Source organism: Ictidomys tridecemlineatus, chromosome 10 (assembly GCF_052094955.1).
Source record: "Ictidomys tridecemlineatus isolate mIctTri1 chromosome 10, mIctTri1.hap1, whole genome shotgun sequence".
Lineage (NCBI taxonomy): Eukaryota > Metazoa > Chordata > Mammalia > Rodentia > Sciuridae > Ictidomys > Ictidomys tridecemlineatus.
In genome coordinates this window covers 131,202,717-131,227,648 of record NC_135486.1, presented here as the reverse complement: position 1 = coordinate 131,227,648, position 24,932 = coordinate 131,202,717, and the positions used below count along the sequence as shown (strand labels likewise).

Below are 24,932 nucleotides of genomic sequence, written 5' to 3'. Positions count from 1 at the left end.
CTTTGGAGTCAGCCAGTCTGAATCCTAGGTCTGCCGCTATCATGTTTGCTCATTACCATGTCCCCAGTGCCTGGTCCATAGTAGGTGCTTAAATAATACTCATCGAATGCATGAAAAAATAATAACTCTGACCCCCGCGGATCCATTTCTTTCTTTTTTTGGGGGGCGTGGGGGGTGCGAGGAATTGAACTCAGGGCCACTCGACCACTGAGCCACACCCCTAGCCCTATTTTGTATTTTATTTAGAGTCAGGGTCTCACTGAGCTGCTTAGCACCTTGCTGTTGCTGAGGCTGGCTTTGAACTCGCAATCCTCCTGCCTCAGTCTCCCGAGCTGCCGGGATGACAGGTGCACACCACCGAGCCCGGCTCGTTTCTTAATCTTCCTGAACTCGTTCTCCTTGTCCACAACAGGTGACCGCCCATCTCCCTCAGAGACAGTGGTAGTTAACGGAGATGACGCAAGTGAAGGCACCCAGGGACAATTTCATTCATGGAAATTCTACAAATGCTGTTTTGCCCGTGGGACAGTCACAGAGGCAGAAAATGGCCTAAGTACTTGGGAGCCATGTCTCCTGACCCCGACCCTTGTGGGTGGCAACTCAAAAATCAGTGGCAGAGAGGATGTCATCATGATGAGAAAAAATGCCTGTGAACTTGGGCTGAACAGGAAATAGAACCATGGCCTCCTCCCTGACTTTTGGGGGATTTCCTTCATCTGTCCCATGTACTAGTCCTTGGCACTGGGACAAACACCTCAGGATAATTTCACAGGAGTGAATTTTCTGAGTCAAAATAGTTGGCACAGCACGAAGACTACGGGTACCTCTTCCCAAACAGCATCCCACAGCGGTGTCCAAACAGTAACTGCCAGTCCCTACCACAGGACTCACCAGCTCTGGGCCTGGCTTCCATTTATTTTGGCCAAAAAGATAAGAGGTATCTCATCATGGCTCACTGTCGCAGCTCTTGGGCGAAGAGGGATGTTATCACCTCTTTGTTTGTTGAATTACCATTTATTCTTCTTTCTAGAACCAGCGGTCGTGTTCTGAGGAGGTCCCTTGCGCACTAGGCTGGGTGTCCTTGAGAGGTTCAAAGCTGGCGACTCCAGGGGTTTCTGGAGATGACAAGGTGGGACAAAGGGGCGTTGGGGCTGGAATCTGTTCCCAAGTGTCACAGTGTTTTCTACTTTCTGTGTTTGATCTGCCACCCCTTGGTGCCTTCCTGACTGTGACAATCCCCGCTGGGGACAGCTAATTTCCAGAGACAGCCATCAGCTTGCTTGCCAGGGGACCTTCCCAGGCTAGCCCACTGCTCCAGAGCCCGCGTCCGCCTGCCTCATGATGGAGCCTTCGCCTTAGGAGCACGTTTCCCACTCTGATCACCCCCAGGAGACACCCAGGAACCAGGAAGCTGGGCATGACCCCTGTGCCTCAGGCCCCCCTGGAACTGTGAACATTGGCCAGTCCCTAACCTCTTACCGGCCTCTCCCATTTTTTGCTGTAGACACCCCAATAAAGGCTCTTGCTGCCTGACCCCCAGGTGCTTTGCCGTGTGCCTCCCCTGTCCCCGTTCCCCTCCCCTCCAAGGCCTGGCATGGCCCCACCTCTTGGGATCTGTGAGCATAAGAAGCCATCTTTAGATATAATTATACAACCTACCTTTTAAAACGGTAGACATTGTCCTCGCTCGACCCAGCTGGGTCACCCTGCAGTGTCTCCAGGTGGTCACTCCCCTCAGCTACACACTTGAGGACAACATGGTGGACTTCACTGGAGCCCCTGCGCTGTGGCCTCTCATCCAACCCGTTTCCCTACGTCTCTCTTGGGATGAAGGCCCCCTCCTCCTTCCTCTGAAAGACCCTCTCATGACCTTTCCTTCCCTCGATCCCTTGCTCCTGTGACTCTGCTCTCACCCCCTGGTGTGTTCGCCTCTGCCACCCACTTCTGCAAAAACAGTCCTTGGATCCCACATGCCTCCCACCATTTTCTGCCCTCTCTGTGGTTTTCATGACCCAATGTCTTGAATGATTTATGAGCCTATCTCTAGGTCACAGCTGTATAGCCCTTGAGCAGCCAGATCCGTTGCCACTGAGACCATCCAAGACCTCCCTGTTCAAATACAACCGATATGTTTAATCTTATTTTCAGGTCAAGGTTCACGAAATGCTTTTGAATGAACCTCGCTTGATCTCTTGAAATACTCTTCACTTTCAAACAGGGACAAGAGACTTAATTTTAATCATCGCCACAGCTCTGGCATGCAGAGTACTCCTCAGATGTCACGTGCTGTGTTTTTACATCAGCCACGGGAAACAGTGAATCGCAGCAATCCACGTTACAACCCATGGCAGGTGGGAGGTGGAGGGGGCCACATGCCCAAAGTTCAGAGAGGCTGGGGGCCTTTGCCAAGGTGACACAGCTAGTCAATGCTAACTCCAGACTCAAACCTAAACCTCACTCAGATTTAGCCCTCTGATGGACTGTGTTCCTAGAGGGTAAAGAACATTCCATGTTCAGCCACAGAAGGTCCTTAGGAGGATTTTAGGTCTTTTCCGGAAGAGTGAAGCTAAGAAATGGAGCATTGGAAAATTGGTCAGACAGAATACAAGAGATTAGTAGCAGAGGTCAGTAGGTATTGGGAAGGGGCAGAATATGAGCCAAGGGAGAAGACCTTCCTCATTGAGGGATGTCACCTGCCCCATGCACCTATACCGCGTCCCCCATCTGAGTCCCACTCTAAGGCCGCAGTCATACCTGCGGAACTTGCAAGTGGCACACCTGTTCTCTGGCTGGTGGCTGGTCAGGACCCTGTTCCACGTGATTCTCAGCAGCCCTGTGAATCCACCCTCAGCCGGCAGCCACCTGGCCTTAAGGTGGAAGCAGGTGAGCCTTGTCCCGTGTCCTGAATACTAACACCTGCCCGTGTCAGGGTGCCTGGCACAGGTGAGTTCCAGGGCCCCAGGCTGTCCCCTGCTTCGTCTGGATGCAGACAGGCCAGGCTGGGGGCGGAGTGGTATGGAAATGGGCTCTGGAGACTTGAACAAAAGCACAAACCGATCCTGCCTAGGTGACAGGTGGGAAGTGGAGGGGGCTGGATGATTTACAGATACCCCAGTCCCTAAAATAATACCCTTCTCCTCAACAGAAGTCTTATTAATGGGCTGAAATAAATGACATAGATCGGCAATATGTGTAGTAGGCTGAATAATGACTCCCTTCCATATGTCTATACCCTAATCCCTGGAACCTGTGATTATTGTCTTATGGGACAAAAGGGACTGGGCAGGAGTGACTAAAGGTCTTGAGATGCAGACATTACCCAGGCAAGTTGGATTCAACCCCATGGTGCTTACAGGAGAGATTCTGGGGGCAGAATCATAGGAAGCAGGAGATGGGAGGATGAAACAAACCGTCAGAGTGACTCCAGGCTAGAACCACAAACCAAGGAATGCAGGCGGCACCCATGAGCTAGAAAAAGGAAGGAGAAGGATTCTTCCAGAAGGAAGCAACCGTGATGACGTAGCCCAGGGAAATGTGTTTCTGGCCTCCACAACTCTCTGACAATCAATTTGTGGTTTTGTTGAGCCATGAAGTCTCTGTTAATTTGTCAGAGCAACCAATACAGGCTCTAATGTGGATCTGAAGACACTGGCCTCATCTCCTCCTTTTGGGGTGACCATGAAATTATGTGTCTCAGAGAGAGGGTGCTGCCTGATATAGTTACTTGGCCCATAGACATTTATGAAGCATCTACTGTGCTCCAAGCAGAATCCTAGGCACTGGGAACACAGTAAGAAAGCAGATGTGTCCACTTTCATGGTGCTGACGTGCTGGGGCGGGAAGACGGGAACAGGTGGCACACAATTGCACCATGAGATAATTGAAATATTAGTGTAAATATTCAAATATCTGTATCCAGGAGGGCTTCTGTGAAGTGGTGACACTGGAGCTGAGATTTGAATAATGAGCACAGTTGCATGAAGAGCCAGGTGGGGGCAGGGAGTGTTTCCTGAGGGGAGAGCATGTTAGGCAAAGGGGATAGCTGCAAGGACAGAGAGAATGTGGTTTGTTCAAAGAATGGACAAGAAGTGGAACTGGAGCCTAGAAAGTGAAAGGGAGGGAGGGAGGGAGAAGAGATGGGCAGGGCAGACCTTCAGGACCTTGCACATAGGTGAGACGAGTGGATTTTATCCTAAAAGCAATAAAGATGCAGCCCTGGGGTTGAAGCAGGGCAGAGTCGTAAGAACTCACAGCTGTGACTTTTTTAAAAGATCAGCCCAGCATTTGTATGAAATTTGGGTGCCGGGAGAAGAGAGGTATAGAGTGGCAGGAAAGATGAATTACCAGGATTCTGCAGCTGAGAAACACAGGCTGACTGCGAGAAGAGACAGTGAAGTGGGTAGAGCCACAAGGAAGGAAGTGGGAGGGGCTAAGTGGAAGGAAGGAAGTGAAGTCACATGGAAGGAAGTGGGCGTGGCTATATGGAAGGAAGTGGGAGGGGCTACATGGAAGGAAGTAAAATCACATGGAAGGCAGTGGGAGGGGCTACATGGAAGGAAGTGGGCGGGGTTAAATGGAAGTGAAGTCACATGGAAGGCAGTGGGAGGGGCTAATTGGAAGGAAGTGGGTGGGGCCACATGGAAGGACGTGGGTGGGATCATGTGGATTGGTAAGTTAACTTTTATGGTAATGAAAGGAAAGGACCCCATGGAGGATGCTCCCAGCACAGTTGCTTGAGTGAGCAGGTCACCTGTGAAAATCTAGGGATGGTCTTTTAAAGTTGAATCTATTCCTTGCTGTGCCAAAATGCAAATCAATTGACCACATCTGGAAGGTTCAGTCAAACTCCTGGAGCTCCACCCTGGCAGGAGGTGGTAGGCACAAGGTTCAGTGCAGTGTCTGCGGTGAGATTCTGTGGGCTCTAACCCAGCAGCTTTCTGCGTGATCCTGACTGATGGCCTAACCTCTCTGTGCCTCAGTTTTCTTATCTACATGGGGGTAAGAAACCCAGCCTCCAGTGATGCTCTAGAATTATGAATGAGTGTGTAAACACTTATTAATTGTTGCTCTGTGGCTTCTCTCACATCTGTGTGTAGCTCAAAGGCGGTATCAACCAGGAAATAAAAGAGGTAATGAGTAAAACAGGGCCAACGTCGTTAGGGGTTTTATTCTCCAGCACCCACCCACCCTGCCATAATGATATATTCTTGGAGTATTCTGATCCACTCAGGAATGACACCAGACCTGAAACATGGGCCCCTTCCTCCTGGCTTTGGAGAACCTAAAGTTCCTCTTTGAGTGTTAGTTTCTTCTCTGGTGTCGGAGATCCTTTTGGCTTCGTGGCCACCTCCTCTTTCTTAGCTGTCATCTTCTGCCCCACTGGCTCTTCCCGTGTGGTCGCGTTCTCCTGCTCGGGCACCGGCTGATCAGGGACCGGCTGCTCGGGCATTGGCTGCTCGGGCACCTGCGGCTCAGGTGACTCTTTCTTCATAAAAGGTACTTCTTTTTCCTCGGCTACTCCCTCCTCCTCTATCACTTCATTTGGTTCAATAGAAAATAGCTATCAAAGAAAAGGTGGAGAGAGGAGAGGGAAGGGGAGATATATGGGATGACCGACACTGTAATTGTTAAGGTTCTCTTTTTGGACATGCCTGGAGAGTCCATCTTGGAAGCTGCAGTTGCCTTTGGTGGTAAAGTGCCCAACTGTGGTTTTGTCCTGGGAAGAGGAGCTTTGGGGAGCTACCTTGTCCTACTCCAAGCCCACCATTGTGACTGCCTAACCTCTACCTCGGTGTGGCCCAGGACCTAGGCTTAGCTAGTGAGATCCCAGTCTGGAACATTTACTGGGGCTTCTAAGAAGTAGTTGGTTTGGAGCTCTAGGATCATCTCTGATCTTCTGTGGGGAGGTAACTCCGTGAGAAGGAAGCCATCACAGAAGAAACCAGAGATGGCAAGACCAAAAGCCAATTTGAGTTTTTGGATGCTCCAGATGGATGTTCTACCAGTTATAAGGGTTGATTCTGTTGACGTTTGCAACAAATAGAGTCCTCACTAATCCACATTCACCTTCTAGAAGATGGCCTCACTGAGGTATGGTTAGGGGGAAAGACAATAGCGCCAGAGGGAAAAAATCTCATGGAGACATTCCGGTGGCCATCTCAGGAGAGTGGACAAAGGAAGCTATCTTAGTTTCTGTGTGTGACTTCAGAACCTTGGCCTTTTCTGGTGTTTCTGAAGTCTGTCCCTTCTACTTCCTCATAACAAATACCCTTGGGATACCCTTGAAAGGTGACTAAGAAAGTCACCCCACATGGGTGATTGTCCATCCATCCTCAGCCATCTCCAGACCACAGAAGTTTGGGGAATGCTTGGTACACTTTTTCTTTTCTAGTCCACCAAGTTCCTGATCATTGTGTGCAGGAGAGAATCATCCAGCATGTGGCTCAGGCCCCTTACCTCATTCTCATCCTCAATCCTGATCTTGATTTGGCTTTCCAGAAAGTCGGAAAAGCCCTTCATGGTATGCTCTCCCTTATACAGCACAGCCTAGGAAGAAAACAGAACAGGGTTAGGGTGGGAGCCTCTTCCTGTGAGCTGTCCATGGATTGTTATAAATTTCTAATAACCTGGGTTCCTCAACCTCTCTGAGTCTCCATTACTATGGCTACAAAATAAGGAAAATAAATAATTTTTCATAGGATTATAATATAGCAGATCCAGCAGGGAATATAAAGCCACCTCTCTAGGGCTTAGCCCTGGCTGCAGGACTTAGTGCTGGGATCCGCTTGCTAAACCTGTCTGCCTCAGTTTCCCCATCTTTAATATGGATTCGATACTAGTACCTCCCCTTCACAATGTTGTTATAAGTATTCAATGAGTTAATATATGAAAAATGCTTAGAACAGTGACTGGCTCATAGTAAGTATTTGCTATTGTTGTTATTACTACGACATGATCAGTCCCACAATAGTTGTTATTTTACAAGGTTGCTGGCACGTGGACAGTGAGGTCATCATTAGCTAGTTCCCTGTCCCCTTTCAGTCTTCAGGAAGGTTAAGAAGTGGCTTGCTGACCCCTGATTGCTTAAATTCCTTTCAGATAACTCAAGATGTGGGACTCAGGCTCATTCCCTCAGCCCATCCTTTTTTTTTAAAATATATTTTAAGTTGTCCTGACTGTAGTTCACATCCCTCCTCTAGTCCGATTGAAATCCCCACCATTCTCCAGAGTTCCACGTCTTCATGCAGACTTCTGCCATATCTGCCCTCCGGATTCTGTCCCTCTCCTGCATTCCAGTCACATGTACAGATGGAACCACACCGTGACGACTTCTCTCTCCTGCACAGCCACACTCTCTTCAGGAGCAGGGACCTTGACTCACATCTCTTTAATTGACATTGTCCCCCCACATTGCCCAGTGTCATGGAGGTGTGCTCCATCAACACCAAGGATGATTGGTGGATGGCTAGTCCCACGGTGTAAAAGGCACTAATCAATTGTCTCTACCACACATTCTCCCTTCATCTGCCCCTGCTCTATCCCCATGTCCCCACGGAGATCCGCCCCCACCTTATTTCCCCACCTTTTCCCATATAGTCTCAGGAGACATCAGTCTCGGTTCTAGAGGAAGCCATAGATTCCTGACCCATCCAAGCATCCACAGTGGCTTGGCCCCTGTGGTCGGGCATGAACAACTGACTTAAGTTGCATGCAAGTATAGTGAGTCTCAGGACTCCAGTGGAAGCTACTGGACGATATCCTTTGAACTTGAACATGAGAGAAAAATAGGGCAGGGACAGAGAGGGAAGCTGGTTTGGCAGAATGCAGAGCTGGAGAGAGGGAGAAACTGGTGATAATATAACAATATTTTTGATTATGTACATCCAAAGAGCCGCCCGACCTGTTGAGAGTCGGTGGGGAAGAGTCTGAAGAATGGGTAGCGGTCCAGGTGGGTCAGCTGGATGTCATTTGCCATGATGTTGATCTTGGCGATGGTGACCGTGGAGTGGTTTTGATACTTTCTTCCCAGCTCCTCCAGCACCGGGAAGAGGACTCGGCACTTCTCAGACCACGGTGCATCTGCAAGAGAGGGTCCTGGTCAGACGCTGGGAGATGATGCCACCCAGGCCTGGCACACTCATGGTGTGGCTGCTTTTTGAACTGCTTTTGAATCTTATTTATGTTGTAGGCTGTTTTCACGTTTCTCTCACAGTACCTGATCCTTAATTTAATGATGAATAATTAAATGAGAAAAAAGTCACCCGGTCCCCCCCTTCAACCCAAACACTCTGGGAACATTAGCGTTTTTTCCTATAAATTATTTTTCTTCTTTATTCGTTCCCTTTCCAAGAAAAATATTTATGCTAGGTGATTCCTCAGGGTCTACCAAAAAATCATGTGAGAGAGGTGTGTGTGGGGTGGGGGTGGATTTTTAGCCCAGGGGTTTTCAATTAGAGGTTAAGCTGCTGGCCCAAGGTCATTCAGTAATTAAGCAGAGGAAACAGGATTTGAAGACAGGCCGCTTGGATTTGAAGCCTTGGTACTACAAACAGAACATGACAAAACACCGTGTAATATAAACATACCCTTCCGTCCCTTGGAGGAGAACATGCCCAAGAAGTGAATGGGTGTGCCCCAAAAGTATGACAGTGTGACTTCCCCTGGAAGAGGACAGCAGACTTTGTCCCAGATGGTTCTCTGAGCTTTGAGTGTGGCCCAGGTGCGCTCTGGAGGGACTGAGACAGGCAGCCCCAGGAAGGCACAACCTCACCTGCTGTCCTTCCTCAAAGCTCAGAGCTCTGTTTCTGTCCTGGGAGAGAAGTGGCCTTGAAGGCCCCCGACATGTCACCTTTGCATGATCATCTTCCATTTACGAATATGCACCTCTGTGGCCGTCCACCCGCTGCCTGCCCGCAGCACCCCAGTGGGCCCCTGGAAACCAGCAGGCCCAGGGTCAGAACAGGAGGGTGCCTAATGGCTGCAGCTCCAGGGGGCCAGTCCCACAGTCCTGCTTCCAAGAAAATGAGGTTACTTTTGCCTTTTATCAGAACTAAATGAGTATTCTTAGAACTCTGGGCATCTGGTGAATGCAGAGAAGCCACCCCACCTCTCCTGTGCAGGCAGAAGATTGCAGTGATTCAGCCGCAGACCTGAAATACCTTGCTCTGTGAACAAGAGATGAATTCAGAGAGACTGTCCAAGTCCTGTATGATGCAATTAACCCAGGAATGGCACAAAGCTAGCTCGGAACTTTTGGACTTACAGTGTGACCTGGGGTAAGGTAATGACCCTCTCTGAGGCTGGGCTCCTGACCTGTATCATAGAGAAAACCACCATCCCTTCACCACAGGCTCATTGTTACACACCTTACACAAAACTCATGCTGGTTCATTGTAAGTGCTCATTAAGTGGTAACGCTGCCTGGAAAGGAGATGCCTAAAGTAACTTCAGAGTCAACTTCCCCAGTGTCTCATGGTGGAAGAGAAGGCCTCTAGCTTTGGATCTCCCATGCAAACCAGAAACAAGAGTCCCAACTCAGATGAGTGTTGGAAACAATAGGAATAACAACAACAAAAATAGCTGTTGTTTACTGTGCTTCTACCAGACACTCTGCCAAGTCCTTTACATGAAGAATTTGGGTTTCCACCTCAAATGGATCAGCGGATAAGTCCCATAAAGCCAAAAGCAGAGGAACTCTGTACAGCACTGGAGGTTCTGCCAAAAAACCTACCTAAGAGTGAGAGAGGGGTATGTGTGGGTGGATGAAGGCGTTGGAGTCATTATCCATAAAAGGGTGGATAATGGTAGTTACTTTCAGAAGGATGTTGTAAGGATTAAGTGGGTAAGGTATGCGATGATTCAGCATATGAGGCATTCAATCAAACCCTATGAGCCATCCGCATTATTATTATTACAAATAGCCACAGGCCTGGATTATATGGAAGGCATGTCAAATATTTCAAGAATTAGATTTGGGGGACCAGGGTTGCATTGTAGCCAAAAGCAACTTGATCCAGTCTCTTTGGGTGTCTGCAGACCATCATCAGTAGGGTGCATCCCTAGGTTTTGGAGATTGCGGAGCTCAGAGATTCAGGAACAGCACTTGAAAAGCAATGCTGACTCAGCCTCTGTTGGAGATACTTACAGAACATCACAAATACATCCCTTTCCTTGTCAAAGACGACCACATTGAAGTTCTTCCCCACGAGCTGCTTAACTGGACCCTGGTCCCAATAATTTGGAATCTCTTCGCTGGACTGATGTTCCTAAAAAGCAAATTTGAGAGGTCTCACTGTATCCAGAAGGGATGGAACGTTCTAAAAGATTCTTCTTCTCAGGACTGGGGTTGTGGCTCCGTGGTCGAGTGCTTGCCTAGCACATGTGAGGCTAACTTTGATCCTCAGCACCACATTAAATAAATAAATAGATAAATAAATAAATGTGTTGTGCTCATCTACAACTAAAAATATATATATTAAAAAAAAGATTATTTTCTTGTCATTGAGTAACCACTGCCTGGCACATAGTAGGACCTCAATAAATATTTTGCAAATGAATGAAAGAATGAACTCAGCCCTTGCATCTGTTCCAAGGAAGTGTTCAAAATCCTAGACCATGTTTTTCTCTACAAATTTTGACTCATGAATGTCCCTTGTATCTACATCCTTGTCTTCATCTGTTCCATTACCACCCTAGCCCAAGTAGCCTACGTCTCTCACCTGCATCACTGAAATAGACACCTGATGTTCTGCCTGGGTTTCCTCCAATTCTTCTTGCTGCCTGTATTTTCTACAAGTCGGTCTCTTTCCGGCTTCTCATTGCTCTTAAGATCATGAATCTTTACTGTGCTATGAGGCTTTGCTCTCTGGCCTCTGCTCAGTTCACTGGCTCTTTCTCCCACCATGTCCTGCCCTCCTCCTACCCCAGCCCCTGGAAGGAATTTAAAGATTCCTTCAGTGGGAGTGTAAAGCAAGTGTGGCCTGGGCATGGGAGATGGGCAGTGGTGAAAATGATGGCAAATTAGAATGGGCTACATTAGGCACATCATGTGAAGGGGCACAGGAGGACATGTTGGCCTTTGAGGGGGAAGAGGTATCTCCTCAGATGTAACTGGGAGAGACAGAGGATGGACCAAGGTGTGTAGATAGGATGATGGGAAATGGGAGGCCCAAGTATGAAGACTTCTCTTTTCTTAGGGAGGTATGGGAGGACTCTCAGCTAACAGTGAAAGTAGAAATGGAGTAGAAGGTGAAATAGACTCAAAGATCAAAAGAATAGACACACTAAGATAAATTTGTACGGGGTGCTAGGATGTTTCGGAGCCTATGAAAGGCTTGATTGGTGGTTCCTTGTAGCCATACAGTTTCATGGTGATCATTTTCTCTAGTATCAGCCTGGAAGCACAGGGAAGCTAAGAGGGATCAACTAGAGTTGGAATTTTCCCTAGTGAGGACTACAGGATATAAAGGTGGTAGAAGATGGAGGAGAAGAAGGAGTTGACGAAGCAAACAAACAATGGAATCCAAGTTCATGGAAGATGGTACTCAAGAAACTGTGAAATGGGATCAGAAGATTGGAGGCCACAGGAATTGTGAGGAATTGTAGCAAAACAGGTTATGGAGGAGGAAACTAAGAAGATGGAAACTTTGAAATCAGGCATTTGGAGGGGCTGCTGCTCTTTCTGACTGTGGCCGTGAGGATGAGGGCTGGGATGGCATGGATACACCAATTATTGGAAAAGTGAGAGCAGGGTATCAGATATTGAGATCTCTGGAAATGATAGCAGAACAGGTGTTGGGGCAAGATGGCAGTCAGGATCTTATATCCTCAGAGAGGGAAGGGGACATGGTCACAGGACAGCAACCAGAAGAGGGAATACATAGTCTAAAGTTCAAAAGCATGGGATCCAAAAAATATAGGGGTTTTGAAGGTGAAAAGAATGGAAATAAATTGGAGGTGACAGTAAGCACACCAGGCTTTCCACTTGGCCCCATGATGATGTTATGCAACTTCTCCTTGAGGAGGCTGCAGGAATGGACAGAAAGTATGGAAGCATGTGGAGTAGGTGACTATACATGTTGGGTTGTCTGGGGTATCTCCATTTATGAAATGATTAGATGATGAGAGGTAGAACCTAATCAGTAGACTAATCCACTGATGGATTAACTGGTGGAAACTGTAGGCAGGTGGGGTGTGGCTAAAGGAGGTAGGTCATTAGGGGTGTTCCTTTGGGGTTTAAATTTTGTCCCTGGTGAGCAGAGCTCTCTGTGCTTCCTGGTTGCCATGTCTTAAACTGCTTCCCTCCCACCACGCCCTTCCGCCATGATGTTCTACGTCACCTCAGGCCCAGAGCTATGGAGTCGACTGACTGTGGACTGAACCTCTGAAAGTGTGAGCTAAGAAAGTTGTTTCTTGTTAGGTCTTTTGGTCCCAGCGAGGCAAAGCTGACTAAAACAGCTACCTTTCTGAGTCACTCCTTGACACAGATCCCCTCCCACCCCCACCCAGCCAGAAGATCCCTAAAATCTTTTGAGGCTAAATCCTGATTGCTATAACTCCTTCTAGTTCTTTCTCTCCCCCAAAGGAAGCATCTACCCTTGGGCCAAGTAGATCTCTCCGATTAGAGGCTAAAACCCTCCTTTCTAGTTAACCCTCCATGAGACCTGCCATTTGTATTGGAAACTTACTTTACAACTCAAGAATGAACGGTGGGATTGTAGGCTCAGGAGGGCCAAAAGTTGGATAGATTTCAGGTGGGGAAATGGGGATATTTCCCCACGCTGAGCCAAAAGGTTGACCTTTATTCTGTCTCTTCCTTCAGACAACCAAAGCCAGCAATATTACAAGAAAGGAATGATCTCCTTTGGTGAGCTATGGGTAGCTCTGGATAAGACTTACCTCAGAGCAACCTTACCTTGGCACTTTTACTGAGGAAGCTGCGGCCGAATCTCCTGAGGTTTTCATAGTTTATCTCATCTGAAGGCATTTTGTACCTGGCATCGGAGCTTAAGTTTAGGATTTGGACTGAAGGTAAAAGGACCTCCGTGATCCGGAAGTAATCCAAGACACGTTTGTTTTTGGGTTGGTCTGCGTCCACAAGGATGAAAAGGATCTGCCAAATTGAACAAAACCCTTGTCTCTCCGGACCTTTTTACTAAGGGAGAGAAACTGCTGTAAAGCTGCGGACTAATGGAAAGGGAATAGTGGGGTCCTGGAGCACCTCCAAAAGACAGTAAAGTCAGCCCTGCACCCAAATGCAAGACTGGTAGCCATTGACAGCCTGGTATCAGCATCCCGTGCTGTGACCCTCCACATAACTTTAGGAAGTCAAGAAGTCCTGGGGTCTAGTCTTCATCTGTGCCTCAGTTTTCCTTATCTGTAAAATGGTGAGGCAAAGAGTACCTGCCCCCGGGGGGGTCACTGTGAGAATCAAACAGGAAAACTATGAAAGGGCTGAGTCCAGTGATTGGCAGGTAGAAAGTGCTCAGAGCATGCCAACTCTTATTAGTATCCAAAATTATAAAAGAAACCCACGGCTCGACTCACTTGTTCATGCAACAGAGATGTGTCGAGTACCTACTATGTGCTGGGAATTTTACTGGGCACTGGGGTTACAGTGCTGCCGGAAGCAGACAAAATGCCTGTCTGCCACGGAGCTTGTGTTCCCATGGAGATGACAGATGACAGCTGAGTAAAGAAACTGATAACCTCAGAGAACAATGAGTGACAGACACCAGGTCAGGGGCATGGGACAGAGTGACTGCACAGATGAGGCAGCAGGGTCAGTAAGAGTCAAGGTGGTCAGGAGGAGCATCTGAGGAGGAGACGCTTTGCCTGGGACCTGGGTGGTGAGTACCCAGCCCAGGAACCATGCATGACCCACGTGGCGGAAACTGTCAACCCCAAGGCCTGGTGGCAAGGCAAACGCAGAGCTCAGAGATGTTTAGGAACAAGGGAGCCACTGTGGCTTCAACACCACGGGGGACAGTGTCATGGGAGACCAGGTTAGAGGCTGTCAAGGTCGAGGATGGGGGTCCAGGAGAGAGCTTGGGATTGGTTGCATGTAATGGGAGACTCGTGGAAGAGTCTGAGAGTGACATATGGCAATGTTTAAATGGTCACTCTAGTGGCAGAGCAAAGAGAGGAAACAAGGGGACAAGGAGAGGCCCTTGCAGACGCCTGGTGTTTCCGGTCATTATTCATCCATTGGAAGATGAAGGCCTCCAAAGCGTGCCCCTCTTCTAGGTCCCAGGGGGACTGAAAGAACAGTCCTGTTGAGGTCACCTCGTATACTTTCAACAAGTACCAGCCACCTTGGACACGCTGGGGCTGGGGTACAGAGGCGATGAGGTGGACCTGGGGGTCTGACCTTTGGAGCAATATTGGTCTGTTTATCTTTGGCTCAATAAATGGCATTTGAGAAGGTCAGTTAATTAGGGAAAAGAGAATCAGCTCTCCATCTGTGCCTAAAATAAATTCCAGCTGGTTCAAAGAGTTAAAAAAAAAAAAATAACCTGAAAGATGGTGGTTCGGTTAAGAATGAATTGCTATCCTTATCCCATGGTGATAAATGAGTAAAATTGAAAAAAAAATCTTAGTGTAAAATTGAAAAAAACAGGCAATATATTTGTAAGAAGGATTTCTGGGCTAGGAAGCATCCTTCTGGTAACTAATGTGACAGGATGTCGCATGAACGTTAACTCTGCCCATGCCCACGGTTATGGTGTGGCCAGGAGGTGTCTCCCCAAAGCTCCCGGGTGGATGTTCAGAAGGTGAAACGCGTGGACCATGAGAGCTGTGCATCAGTCCATCCCAGTTTGAAGGGACTGATAAGTGGTAACTGTAGCCAGGTGGGGCGTGGCCGGGGGAGGTGGTCACTGGGGGTGTGACCCCTGCAGCCCCTTCCCTCTGTCTGCCTCCTGGCCATCATGAACAGAGCAGAGCTTCTCCACAACGCACTTCCGCCATGATTCTCTGCCTCATCTTGGGGGCTCAACGGACTCAGCCCTCCATGGACTGAACCTCTAAAACCACGAGCCCAAGTAAACTTGTCCTCCTCTAAGTTGCTTTTGGTAGGTATTTTGACCACATTGACAAGAAGGTGACTGACTCACGTGGCTTTATTCTATGTTTAACTTAGGTTTAAAAGTTTTTAACTAAAAAAATTTTCAGAATAATTTTCATCACATGAAAAACAAAAACTTGCCATTATCATACTTCTTCTAAAAATTAAGAAAATAGTTGGGTAAAGAGCCCCCAGAGTCTAGGTGGTGGTAAGAACATGATGTGTAGGTTTAGGGTTCAGGCTGGTTTGTCTCTCATGATGATATGGTGACAATAATCACAAGCAACACAGGTGCTTCTCACATTTTTTTCTTTTTTTGGTACTGGGGATTGAACTCAGGGGATTTACCTCTGAGCCATATTCTCAGCCCTATTCTGTATTTTATTTAGAGACAGGGTCTCACTGAGTTGCTTAGCACCTCGCTTTTGCTGAGGCTGGCTTTGAACTCACAATCTTCCTGCCTCAGCCTCCCTAGCCACTGGGATTACAGGTGTGCACCACTGTACCCAGCCAGGTGCTTCTAATTCAATTCTTCTTACAAGTCTTCATTTCCCATAGGAAGGTCCTGAGGTTGAGAGTTAAGAAACTCGCTTAAGACAACAAAGCTTAGAAGAAGGAGAGAATTTGAATTGGGGTCTGTTCAAGTCCAGAATCTCAGCAATGATTTACCAGCCATGCTGCTTCATGCCTGCAGGTTTTTCATAAACCTCGACTTCAGGCAGGAGTGGTCTTCCTTCTCCCCTCAACTCCAAGCTAAATGCTACCATATTGCCATCACCCACGATTAGTCCAGGGGCTCCATCAAAACAGAACCAACCATCATGTTCCCAGAGCAGCCTTATCAAAAAGATGCGTGAAGGAGCAGAAGCTTAGCCAAAATGGCAGAGAGGCTGGGAAAGAGTAATAAAGGAGGCTGATTTAAAGTTAAATAGTAAATAATGCATCGTATTGATACAGGCAAATAAGGAAATCAATACACAAACTATTCCCGGCTTCATTTATAAGAAGCAGGACAGGCCAATGGCCTCACAGTCTGCCTGACGGGTGATCCCACCCAAGAGCCCCAAGGAGCAACGGCCCATTCTACACACCTTGTTCTGGAACTCCTTCGATGCCATTTTATAATGCTGGATGATGACACCGTACGGCTCCGAGGTTTTGGAGACAAAGAGCAGCATGTGATTAAAGACGCGCATTTCATAAATCAGATCCTTGTTCTGGAATTCCAAGGAAAACCTGTCATCGCAAGCACACACTGTGGCTCACCCCAGCTGTCCGTCTCCCCCGGGGACCCTCTGCTGACTGACCTCTGAGTTGAATTCAATCACAAAATCTGTAAGGTGCTGTTTTATGACTTGATGGAGGTCCTGCTTGTTGGTATTCTCATTAATGAGCTCTTGACGATTGACGATTTTTCCCTTGAGCAAAAGAAGAAAATCATTGGAGGGCAGTAGCTTCCTTGCTATGGGCACTTAATACAGTCAAACGGTGCCATCTTGCCCTGGGATAAGAGAATGGTGAGGGGTGGTGGCAGGTGAGGATACAGCACCCAGGTATCTGGTAAATATGAACGACTGAGCCGACTAGCCTGGAGGTAGGGTCCAGGCAGGTGGCAGCCCGTGAACACCTCAGATCTGTAACAGCAGGAAGTGTGATTGACAGATACTGCGTCTGGGCTCCGGACTCCATCAAAATATCTGTGCCGAGGCTGGACAGTGTGCGACCCAGTGACTGAGGGCATCGGCTCCCCAGTGGGCAACTCTGACAAACCCTCTTAGAACGCCACTGGGTCAAAGTGTCTCCCTTTCTCCCCTCCTCCCTCCCTCCCTTCCTCCCTCCCTCTTTCCTTCCTTCCTTCCTCCCTCCCTTCCTTCCTTCCTTCCTTCCTTCCTCCCTCCCTCCCTTCCTTCCTTCCTTCCTTCCTTCCTCCCTTCCTTCCTTCCTTCCTTCCTTTCTTCCAAAGAGTGAGATCTTTACCATGGTCTAATGTCACTCAGAGTCTCCCCCAACTCTTTGATGTCCTTCTTTTCCCTAATAAATATTCTGCATTTCCCAGCCTGCTTGGTAACTGCTTCTCAGAAGGATCTGGACTAACAGAGAACAATTCGATTCTTTGTAGCCCAGGATTGAAGTCTCTGGGAGAAAGAGAAGCAGCAGATATATGTGAATTTCTATTCCATCTCCTTCTCTCCATCTCCACCACCCACCTTGGTCCAGACCTGTCACCTGGACTCCCTGCAGCTGCCTCCCACTGACCTTCCCTCTTCTCTTCTTGCTTGACTCCAATCCATTCCCCACATTTCCGCCACAGCCATGTTGTTAGGACACAAAACTGATCGTACATTATTTTCTCACTCAAACACCTAATAGCACCAAATTATCCTTTGGATAAAGTCTCAGCTCCTTATTGGTCAAAATCATAGTTTAATGACACGAGAGAGCTCACATTCTGCCACCCACAGTTCTAACCACGTTATATAAACATCTTATTTAATCCTCCTGGCATCTCACGGAACTGGGTGCTGTTATCTCTCCTACTTTGCACTTCAGCAAATTTGAGGCACAGAGGAGTGAAGTAACCTATCCAAGGCTGCTCAGCTAGTAAGAAGCGAAGCCAGGGTTGATGGATGGGTCTGGGGACTGAACCCAGGGCCTTGCCGATGCTACGCCGGTGCTCATTGCTGACCTGCACCCCCAGCCCCAGAGCCAGGACTTAAAACGAGAGTGACTAACTGACTAACTTTTTAACTGAGCTAGGCTTACCAAGTGTAGAGTTAAAGGTGTAAAACATGAAACAATTTTTTATGGACAATAATATATATGGCAAATCTTCCAATGATATTAAAGAATGTATAATAAAAAGTTAATCTCTTTATCGGACAAATCCCCAAATCTCCCAATTCACTTCCCTCCAAGTAAATATTCTTAATTAATCTTATGCATTTATGCTGAGATACATAAACATATATAAGTTTATATGTTACATGTATGCATATACATATATATTTAAGAACAAAATACAAAGGATAGAACAATATTTGTTTTCTACATTTTCCCTTTTATTTTACTTAACTATCTTTTTTATATTCTTTTTTAATTTATATATGAAAGCGGAATGCATTACAATTCTTATTACATATGTAGAGCACAATTTTTCATATCTCTCGTTGTATATTCACACCAATTCGTGTCTTCATACCTGTACTTTGGATAATAATGATCATCACATTCCACCATCATTAATTACCCCATGTCCCCCTCCTTTTCCCTCCCACCCCCCTGCCCTGTCTAGAGTTAGTTCATCTATTCCTCCCATGTTCCCCCTCCATACCCCGCTATGAATCAGCCTCCTTATATCAAAGAAAATATTCAGCATTTGTCTCACTTCACCAACCTAGATGCCCTTCAATAGATGAATGGATTTTAAAAAGTGGCATATATACACAATGGAATATTACTCAGCAATAAAAGAGAATAGAATCATGGCATGTGCAGGTAAATGGATGGGGTTAGAGAAGACAATGCTAAGTGAATCAGATTATTGTATCCACCAACTTAAAACCTCTCCATGGCTTTCCCAGGCCCGAGAGGAGACTGAAGGCTCACGGCCCTCCCTGTAGGTCAAGCAGATCTGGGTACCACTCCACACATCTCCTAGGTGGCCTTGGATACGTGACTATCCTCTCTGGACAAGATCTGTAAGTAACATGGCAATTGGAAAGATTTGGCTTCCCGTGGGAAGGAACTGAGGAATCCTCCAGAAACAGACCACAGTGTCCAAAACTTCCAAAAGGTGGAAGTGCTCTGTAAATCTGAGCTCTGGGATTCAACAGCCACCAGCCTCACATGGCTGTGGAGTATTTGCAATGTGGCCAGTTTTGTTGGAGAACTAAAATTTCAATTCAATTAATGGTAATGGTAACAGTCGTAAATGACTAGTTGCTGCCTTATTGGGCAGCTCAGGTCTAAATCGTGGAAAGGGACCAAGAAGGTCCCTTGGAAGGTCTTACGGGCCTCATTAAGGATTTCAGTCTTTATGCTAATCGTTGAAAGCCTTTAAAGGGCTTTCAGAGAGGAGAGAGGTGATCCCCAGTCTTGAATTTGGGGAAGAACGCTGTTGAGAGCTCCTGATCTGTTCTGATCAGGCCAAAGCTGATTGCCATAGGCTATAGGAGATGCTGATCACTCCATTTAGAATAGTTGCAGAAGAGACAGGGAGAGATGCCTAGATTCAGGGGTGTTTGAGAGATAAGATTGGCAGGACTGGGGTGATGGACTGGTCCTGAAGGGTGGGCAGAGACAGAGGTTGGAGTGATGCCTAGGTTTTCATGGTCAGAGATCTGACCAGGCGCCCTCTACCAAGGGAATGAAAACATGCAGAAGACCGGAAGGGCAGACCATGACCTTGAGCTTAGGCGCCTTGAGCCCTCTGGTGCTGCTTGTCAGGGTGTGGAGACTGGAGAAGTCTGGCCAAAGACAGATATTCATAAGTCACGGGTGTATAGGTGGTAATGGGTGATGGAGGGAGGATGGGGAAGCGTGGGCCAGAAGAAAAACAAACGTGTGAGATTGGACCTTGATGGATGGTATTTACTGGGTAAGGAAGGAGGAGCAGCATCATCCCAATGGAGAATGACCATAAAATCCAGAGAAACACCAGGTAACTGAGATGTCACCAAGTTTGGACCAGAAGCCCACACAGGTTCTTCTACTTTGAACTAGAGACCCCTCACTAAAAATAGGATCCAAGTCCTACCTTCTTGAACACAAGGACACTGTCCAGGATGACGCTGAAACGTCCACGGGTGTTTTTGATAGCCATCACTGCAAACGTCAGCTCTGGGAAGTCTTTGATGGTGTCATAGAATAATTCTGCAACCTCCTCTTCTAAGTCCTGTTTGGGAAAGCATGCTCCATAAAGTTTCAATAGAAAGCAAAAAATATCTGGCTTATTTAAGGGGAAGGTGGAAATGGTGGCCAATCTGTCTTAACTTTTCAAGTTCTGGTGTTTTGCTGGGTCATCTGAATTCCCTTTAGGGGAAGTGTCCCAGGGATGGAGAAGTATTTAATATTGTTCCTGAATTACTTTCAGAAGCAGCAATTGATTTGACCACATGTAACACCAGATATGAACTTGGTAACAAGATGCGGCCAATACTCAGGCCTTCATATTTCAGCTTGAAACAAACCTGGGACCAGAGACACAAGAAGGGGGAGGAGAAGAGGCACACTCTCCCTGTGGGTGAATAGGATGTCCAAGTTGTGACTTGGCTGGGAGTAGGGGGAGTCATCAATTTAGAGTAATTAAGTTAGATCCATGAGAAACTCATTTTCTGAAAGCAAAAATAAGTTGCAAATTATTTATATATGCAAATAATAAGATCAATAGAAAGCTATTATGAGATAGCTCATTATCAGTTTTAATTGATTTATGTCTCTTCCAAACATATCCCCTTATTATATTTATGATGAGGGCTGATGCATTCTCAAATGGGTGCATATTTTAGAAGTGTTAATGGTTTTCGTTTATGGGGATGCTTGGACAGAACATGGGGTGGAGACCAACACACCCCAGACACAGCTGGTGCTGCCAGAATCATAGAAATCAGTAGCTCTCAAAGCAGAAAGTAGACACCCCTTTACTCTGTGACATTCTAAATGGAGTCCCCCAAAAGACTAGTTGTATGACTAAAACCAGTTAGATAAATACGTCAACCTCCTCTTCTTTCTCTCCATTCCTATCCATCTTGCTAACACTGTCTTTAACATTTCAGCTGCCATTTTTTTTTCTCCTTTTGTTTGAACACTGGAGCTGCCCCAGAAAGCCAGCTCCTGGGATGGGGCACTTGGGCCTGAAACAACCCAAGTGGAAGAGTGTCCTTACTTCAACCGCTCCCAAGCCCACAGTGGAAAAGCCACCTCCCATCTTTTGACCCCCGTACCTGGAAAAATCCAACGATGACCAAGGGTCTGATGGTCACAAAATCTGCCAGATCACTGCTGGTGTTGAACAAAAATGCTTTCTGGCTAATTTGTCTTCTCAACCAAACTACCAAGGCTGTCGATTCCACCACTCCTGGAAAAGGATACCACGGAAGTAGCCTCCTGAGTTGGAGGAGGCCTAGCTTCCTCATGTGTCGGGTGGAAGTACCTTGTCTTGGGTTCCCACTCTTGAAGGTCAAGATCGGCTTCCTCATTCCCTTTCTCCCCCAGGCTCCAAGGTATGCACATTAACAACAGCAGGTAAATGTTCCTGAGCTCTTTCCAAGGGCAAGACCCTTTGCTGAACGTTTTGCTTGAACAAACTCTTTACAATAATCATACAGGGATAGATACTCCTAGTCTCCTTATTTGCAGATGAGGAAATGAAGGATCTACTTACTAATAGCCTGTGAACTAACTAAGCTGGGTTCAAACTTAGGAGGAAGCCTTTGAATCTTTTCTCACGAACTCTCCAAAGTGACAGAAAAATGAATTTATTTTCTTAACATGTAAATAAAAAGACCAGATAGCTTTGTGATTTGGGGGATAGCCTGTTATCCTTCTGTGAATCCAGTTCCCCAGCTGAGACCCAAATATCCTCTAAGGTCATAGGATCCTGACTTCAATTCTCAGCTACTATATGGGAGGTACCAAGCACTTAAAGACACATATGCTGCATCTGCAGAGACCTACGGTGGGCCAGAATGGACACAGGCCATGTACAGATGCATATGTGTTTCCTAGAAATATCAGTTTCACAGATGGTGAGAAACGTAAGTTATTACTTTCTCAGTGTCTTCTGTAGAATAGACTAGAACAATGTACATGAGTTGGTAAGAGGAAGAAGTTGTTGTGAATAGCTTTGAAATAAATCCACAGACCTTTATTTATTCACTCACTTATTCATTTCTTCACTTATTCATGTGACAAATGTGTATGGGGTGCCTGCTATGGTCTCAAGTGCCATGCTTAGTCATGGGGACATGAGGGTGACAGAAACAAACACATCCCCATGGCTCCACAGCTCTCATTCTGTTGAGGAAGACATTCAACAAATAATCACATAAGCACATGTGCAGTTTTTACAAACCTATAGCAAAGTTTTACAAACCTATTGCAAAGATACTTGACCTAGACAATAAAGTTCCAGAAGCTGTACTGGAAGGAATCACACACAAGCTGGAAACAGAAAGATGCATAGGAGTTAACCAGGAGGCAGGAAGGAGAAAGAAAGGCTTCCAGGGAGAGCAGGGGACCTGTGCAAAGACCCTGTGGCAGGACAGATTACTGCATGGGGCTTAATGAATGCACCCAGAATTGCTAAGTCCACTGCCAAGGGATCTAAATTCAGTTTCTTTGCTTATGCATTCCCAAAGCATCATGCCTTAAAAAAAAACACACACACTTTAGAATGAAGTATATTTACATGCAGAATTATGCAAAAATTATAGCATAGTTTGATGAATTTTCACAAAATGAGCGTAGTCATGTAACTATCACTCTGATCAAGGACTAGAACATTACCAGACTCTCAAAAGTCCCTGCTGTGCTGCCACCCCACCCTACCCACCCAGGGTGACCGCTGTCCTAACTCCTAGCAGCAGGCATCCGCCTGCCCTGTTCCTGAACTTTGGGTGAGTGGAATCACATAGTGTGTGCTCTTGAGTCTGGCTTTGTGACATTTATGAGATTCATTCCTGTTGTCCATGCACTTGAAGATCCATTCCCGCTGCTGTGTGGTATCCTACTGTGTGTTTCACAGTTCAGCCGGCCTCTGCGAACTGTTTCCAGCCGAGGGCCATTTTGAATGTGTTCTTGGGCATGACTCTTGGGCATACTGAATGGACTTCTCTAGGGCATTTGGGCCAGGAGTTCTGGACGTGGTTATGCCTTGGCTCAGAGTTAGACCTGAGAATTCAGTCCCAACGCTGAGTTTCTGTGTCCATGGTGCTCCTAGTTATCTTTCGGGAGAAGATAAAAATGGACACAGAAGAAATTAACCTGCTTCTCTTGTAGATATTTGTCCAGCCAAATGTTGTTTAAAGTGCCAGGAAAATAATTGGCTTAGAAATTCTGAAAGTATGCATGTATATTTTTTAAAAAGTGTACAGAAACCCTTCAGGTGGGTTTAGATTTCAAGCCATCGGACCTGGGGCTCTGCTCTGCCCTGGGCCACTCTCTCCCTGTCAACACACCGTGGTCCTCCAGGCCACCAGGCTTGGGTTCCTTACTCTCTGAGGGCAGCTTCTTCAAGTCCCGGTTCCGTCTTCTCCACTCCCCGACTCTCCAGTCCCTCTCTGTCTTATGACACATTCTGCTTTCTCCACGGAGCCTGTCTCTCTCTGAAATTGCTGTGATGACGGTTCAGTGGGAGCTGCTCCAGCAGCTCCAGGAGGGTCTGGCGCATCCTAGGTGCTCAAGAAATCATTCCCAGTTACAGTGAACGAACATCAGGTGAGCCAGCTTAGGGGACTTGATCTTGGACCGGCTTCTCTGGGATGGATGGGTCCCCCTTTCCCCTCCGGTTCCCATGAGACTGAAATAGCCGTGAACTTGGCCAATACCATATTCCTGGGCACCTGCATTTGAGGCACTGCCCTCGTTGGGCACCGTGCCTCTCCCCTGGCGCTTGGCCATGAGCCAGAGGACATGGTGACAAATGAGGTGTGAACCCTTTGTCAATGATTGACAGGGGCTGGCACAGCTGCCTGTTCCCAGGCAGGCTGTAAATATGTCATTAGCCGAGGCCCTGGGGGCAGTGTGAGTCTGCTGCCCTCCAGGAGAAAGCCGAGGCCTTTCCCACCATCCATCCTGGAGATTCGAGGAGGATGGGACTGCGGCCTTGACCTCGTCAAGGGCTACATCCCACCAGCCTCTGGAAGACAGGTTTTCCTAAAAGTCACACTGCAGGAGTATGCAAAGTACTGTCCCCCTCTCGGCTCAGGGACGTCCTGTCAAGTAGGCAGAAGAGGCATCAGTCAATAAGTCAACAACATGAGCAACTGCAAGCCCAGTTGCCCCCAGGTCTGCAAACTTATTCAAGTTCCCGTAGCCAGTGCTTGTCCTAAAATTCAGGCATCCTGCGTCCCAGCCCGGGCTCCATCCCGACATCCTGTTGCCTCTTTCTCTGGTTAGGAATAGTACGACAATGGTGTGGGGGGAGGGGGTAAACAAATCAGCAGAAATGTGGGCTGGCCCTTCACCCCTTACCCCTGCCTGCCTACAGTGGGCCCTTGTGATTCCACTCCATTCAGACTCAAAAATCTATTAAGAACCTAATTGCTTTGAGGAAACTAATAGTTTAAACTAATAAGCTAATAATAATAAACACGCCCACCATTTATTACAGCACAATGCAGAACAGGGCTCAACAAACTACAGCTGTGAAGGGGGCAAACTCTGGCCCACTGTTTGATTTTTATGAATAAAGTTTTATTGGAACACAGTTATGCCTGTTCGTTGACATATGACTGCTTTCACTCTGCATCAGTAGAGTAGGGAGTTGTGACAGAGATTTTTAGGGCTCATGTGGCCTAAAGTATTTACTATCTGACCCTTTGCAGGAAACTTTTGTTGACCCTGTTGCATATTAGTGGGTGTGCTTTGAAAAAGTCACTCTGTCTTTTTGTCCCTTAGTTTTTTAATCCCTAAGACACCTCCTACACTGGGTTGCTATGACACATGGGAAGGCCTAGGCAGTTCCTGGAGTCCAGTAAATGCTGCAGGTAGGTGTCAGGCCCTGTGCCTTGCAAGCATTGGTTCATTTTCCCAGAAACCCTGGGAGGTAGATATTTTTCGCCACCCCCGTTTTGCAGAGGAGGAAACTTGACTTTTGACAAGAGGAAGTGATTATTCCTTGGGTGAGAGTGGTGCTGCCGATACAGGA

The 24,932-nt window shown here is 47.1% G+C and overlaps 1 protein-coding gene and 1 long non-coding RNA gene across 2 annotated transcripts in view; one reads left to right on the top strand and one right to left on the bottom strand.

Annotated features, from left to right (window-relative positions):
- The first annotated feature begins 417 nt into the window (after positions 1-417).
- On the top strand, positions 418-1,539 carry LOC144367535 (uncharacterized). Its single transcript, XR_013427023.1, has 2 exons — positions 418-937; positions 1,031-1,539. It is a non-coding gene; the product is annotated as an uncharacterized LOC144367535 (long non-coding RNA).
- Positions 1,540-5,148: 3,609 nt separating this feature from the next.
- Positions 5,149-24,932, bottom strand: part of Pdilt (protein disulfide isomerase like, testis expressed) — a 32,735-nt gene continuing 12,951 nt past the window's right edge. The window contains exons 3-11 of the mRNA XM_005323911.3: positions 21,007-21,140; positions 19,821-19,958; positions 16,372-16,482; positions 16,156-16,281; positions 12,914-13,111; positions 10,145-10,265; positions 7,901-8,079; positions 6,457-6,546; positions 5,149-5,560 (exon numbers count right to left, since the gene is read on the bottom strand). Of these exons, the coding sequence (XP_005323968.3) occupies positions 5,282-5,560; positions 6,457-6,546; positions 7,901-8,079; positions 10,145-10,265; positions 12,914-13,111; positions 16,156-16,281; positions 16,372-16,482; positions 19,821-19,958; positions 21,007-21,140 (1,376 nt within the window). The 3' untranslated portion in view covers positions 5,149-5,281. The remainder of the gene's footprint in view (positions 5,561-6,456; positions 6,547-7,900; positions 8,080-10,144; positions 10,266-12,913; positions 13,112-16,155; positions 16,282-16,371; positions 16,483-19,820; positions 19,959-21,006; positions 21,141-24,932) is intronic.